The 3584-nt window shown below is 35.3% G+C and overlaps 1 protein-coding gene across 1 annotated transcript; it reads left to right on the top strand.

The window, feature by feature from the left end:
• The first annotated feature begins 203 nt into the window (after window positions 1-203).
• Window positions 204-1139, top strand: LOC143680404 (olfactory receptor 6M1-like). The gene has a single exon (XM_077156851.1). It carries the CDS (start codon window positions 204-206, stop codon window positions 1137-1139), a length of 936 nt encoding a protein of 311 aa, XP_077012966.1.
• The last annotated feature ends 2445 nt before the right edge of the window (window positions 1140-3584 follow it).

The raw sequence follows: 3584 nt of genomic DNA, 5'->3' as shown, positions 1-3584 counted from the left end.
GAAAGTTATAAGAAAAATTAAACAGAGCCATATTTTCAGTCATATAATTTATTCTTGGTAGAAATAGAATGAATAAGATTGTCCAATTCCCTTTATCTTTGAAAATCTTGTTTTATTGAATAATATATCTAACTTATTTCCTTTTTTTTGGTTCTCCTAAGAGAATACATTTCCCACCTAGCATGGAGAGAGATAATTGGACTATGGTGAAAGATATCATTCTAATTGGTATACCTACCTCTCAAGCACTAGAGAGCCTCTTGTTTTTAATCTTTTTATTGGCTTATTTGGTGACAGTACTTGGAAACACCCTCATCATTACCCTGATCCTTGTGGACTACAGGCTTCACTCACCCATGTATTTCTTCCTCAGCAATCCCTCTTTCAGTGAAATATTAACCACCACCTGTGCTGTTCCCAAGATGCTTGCAGGCTTCCTGTCAGAAAGGAATAGAATCTCATTTAGTGAGTGCTTCATCCAATCCTATTTCTACTTCCTATCTGGATGCACTGAGTTTATCCTTTTTGCTGTCATGTCCTATGACCGTTATGTGGCCATTTGCAGCCCCCTTCAGTATCCTACAATTATGACCAGCACACTCTGTGTCTGTCTTGCCATTCTCTCCTGGGTAGGCAGCTTCCTCCTCATCCTACCATCTACCATCCTTAAAGCAGGACTGCCATACTGTGGCCCCAATGAGATTGATCATTTTTTCTGTGACAGTGCCCCACTCCTCCACTTGGCCTGTGCTGATATACGCGCCATTGAGTTGTTGTATTTCATCAGCTCCCTTGTCCTACTCCTCAGCTCCCTCTCACTCACAGTGGTCTCCTATGCTTACATTATTTCCACCATTCTGAAGATACCTTCGGGTCAAGGTCAACGCAAAGCCTTTGCCACCTGTGCCTCTCACTTTACTGTGGTCTCCATGGGCTATGGGATCTCCATCTTTGTCTATGTCCGTCCCTCCCAGAAGAGCAGCCTGCATCTCAACAAGATCCTCTTTATCCTCTCCAGTGTCATCACACCTCTCTTGAATCCCTTCATCTTCAGTCTAAGGAATGAAACCATGAAAGGTGCACTGAAGGATACTTTGTCCAAGGGCCAGGAGTTCCTTAAGAGGATGAGGTCTAAGTAATTGACTATCGATGAGTCATCCCAACCATGAGGTTTCTCGGTATTACTGAGAATCAATTCAGGACTTCCACTATAAATGGGGAATACTGTAGTATATCTTCATATCATTTCTAATCATATAAAATATAGTTAGACTGGAATCATTTACATCTGACACTTTAAGATAGTTAAATAAGTATTCAAATATTATAATGTCCTGGTGGTAGTACTGACACTTCTGGTGGTAAATATAGAATTTAATATATGTTTTCATAACAGTGCTATTGGTTAAAGAGGGACAAAGTAGTAGTAGAGTAATATAGGTGTATGTATTACTTGGTTGAGTTTGTATATACCAAATTTGGAAAGAAGAAACAATACAGCAGTCTGGTTGGTAATAAGGACACACACTCACACACACACTTATGATAAAACATAATCACAGGATATATTCTATGGTACTTGAAGTCCAATAGTAACTTACCATTGACTATCATTGAGGTCACTGCCTTATTAATTAACTACATTATCTAAATGTATTGGCTACATTTATTTATCACATATGGATTTGTCCTTTAGTATTTCAGTTCCCTTTTATATCAGTTAATTTTCTTTCTCATGAAGCACTTAGTTCATTCCATTTGTTAAAGAAGATTTGATTCTTCAATTAATTTGACATTTACTTGTATTATAAATTTCACCACATTAGAGGTGTAAGAAATAACCAAATCAGTTATTGATAATCCAACCCTGTACCCTTGCCCTTGTGAATTTCTATTGTACTTTAAAATAATTGTTTTGCTTTTACTATTCCCTCAAAATGCAATTTCTATATCAAGAAGACATTGACTTTCTTATAAAAGGCTTCATTCTTATTAGTGTATAAGAATACAAAAGGGAAACAACTGCTACCTGGCATTTTTGTCATCTTTTCATTCAGTTTTTTCCTTGCCTCAGAAGTTTTTCAGATTCCCAGCACATTCACCTTGCTCACTGGTTGTTAACACAAAGTCAGTCCATGAGTTTCATATTCAGAATTATTAATGAAGAAACATTATGTCAGTCCAAGCACTAAATATCCCAGGGATGTTATTTGATTGTTTTAATTCAGCTGTTTTCCTTTCCCACGATGAATCAAATGTAGCCAGGACTTTCATGTCATGGCAGGTGTCTCTGTGCATTTGAAAAAAACTAAGATCCAAGATGAATAGAGATTAATGTGGGAGAGGTCTGTCAATATTATACATATCCATCCATGTATAGAGAATGAGATTTTACCAGCCAGGGGGATTGATGTTGATTACTAAAGGGAAGTTGAGTTGGTGCTGTATAATGAGGGCAATGAGGACTAAGTCTAAACAAGGAGATTCACTGGATAACATCAACCACTTAGTAATTTTATTTAAAAAATCACTGAAAAACTGTGATACCAAATATATAAATAAACAAAAACTAAACAAACAAACAATGAAAACAAAACAAGGATTTGAATCCTGGAAGAATGAAAATTGGTTATACCTTAATAAGATGGAAAATAAAGTGCTCCAAGAGGGAAAGGGAAATAAAGAATAGGTGGCAGAAGACAATTATCTACTTAGAGTTCTAATAATCCAGAATTAGGACTGTGAAAATATACTGTAGAAGTTTGTCTTCATTTTCATCACATGAAATTCAATGATTGCACTAAGATACATTTAAGGCCTAAGAGATCATCTGTCTAACATGATATCAGCCCGCAATTAAAGGGTTGAATTTTAGGTTTCCATTTGAATTTGGGCATGAAAGACAAAAAAAAGAGATAATGGGTGGTGAGAAGAAAAAGGGACAGCTTTTAGAGGTAAAACTCATACATTTGATCCACCTGACAAGCTGACAAAGGATAACTTAGAACTCTGCCTAAGGGAAAGTAAGTAAGATTGAGAATTTACTAAGTAATAATAAAATGGAACTTCATTTCATTGTAAAAATTCATGCCAACAGAGTGAGTTTTCACAAACTGCAAGGAGAGAAGGTTTTACAGCTTATTTTTATCATGTGGTATTGTTTTCCTGTATGAAAATGTAATTCATTCTCTTCCTAAAGTTCCTCCAATGATTTCACATTAAGAAGAACAAAACGTGAAATTGATACAACATTTAAGAGCACATGTAACTCATACACACTGTAGTCTTCATACTTGCCTCTTTCTTCTTTGCTTCACTTCTCCTTATTTTCCTTTCCTTTCACTGTTACATTCCTAGAATAATGAGATTATTTCTTATTTAGGCTCATTGAAAGTGCTCACACTCTGCTTGAAAAAAATTTCACTTTAACATTTGCATTCTTATTTTCTCTGTATCCACTCAAATACTTCTATTTCGAGAGAATTTATTTGATTATTTCATTACAATTGATTTTTTGGTGATTATTTTATTCTTACCTTTTTATTTTGTACTATTTATCACTTTGCAGTGTTCTAATTATGATG

The sequence above is a fragment of the Tamandua tetradactyla genome, chromosome 4 (genome assembly GCF_023851605.1).
Source record: "Tamandua tetradactyla isolate mTamTet1 chromosome 4, mTamTet1.pri, whole genome shotgun sequence".
Lineage (NCBI taxonomy): Eukaryota > Metazoa > Chordata > Mammalia > Pilosa > Myrmecophagidae > Tamandua > Tamandua tetradactyla.
The sequence above is the reverse complement of the archived record's forward strand: the minus strand, read 5'-3'. Positions and strand labels throughout refer to the sequence as shown.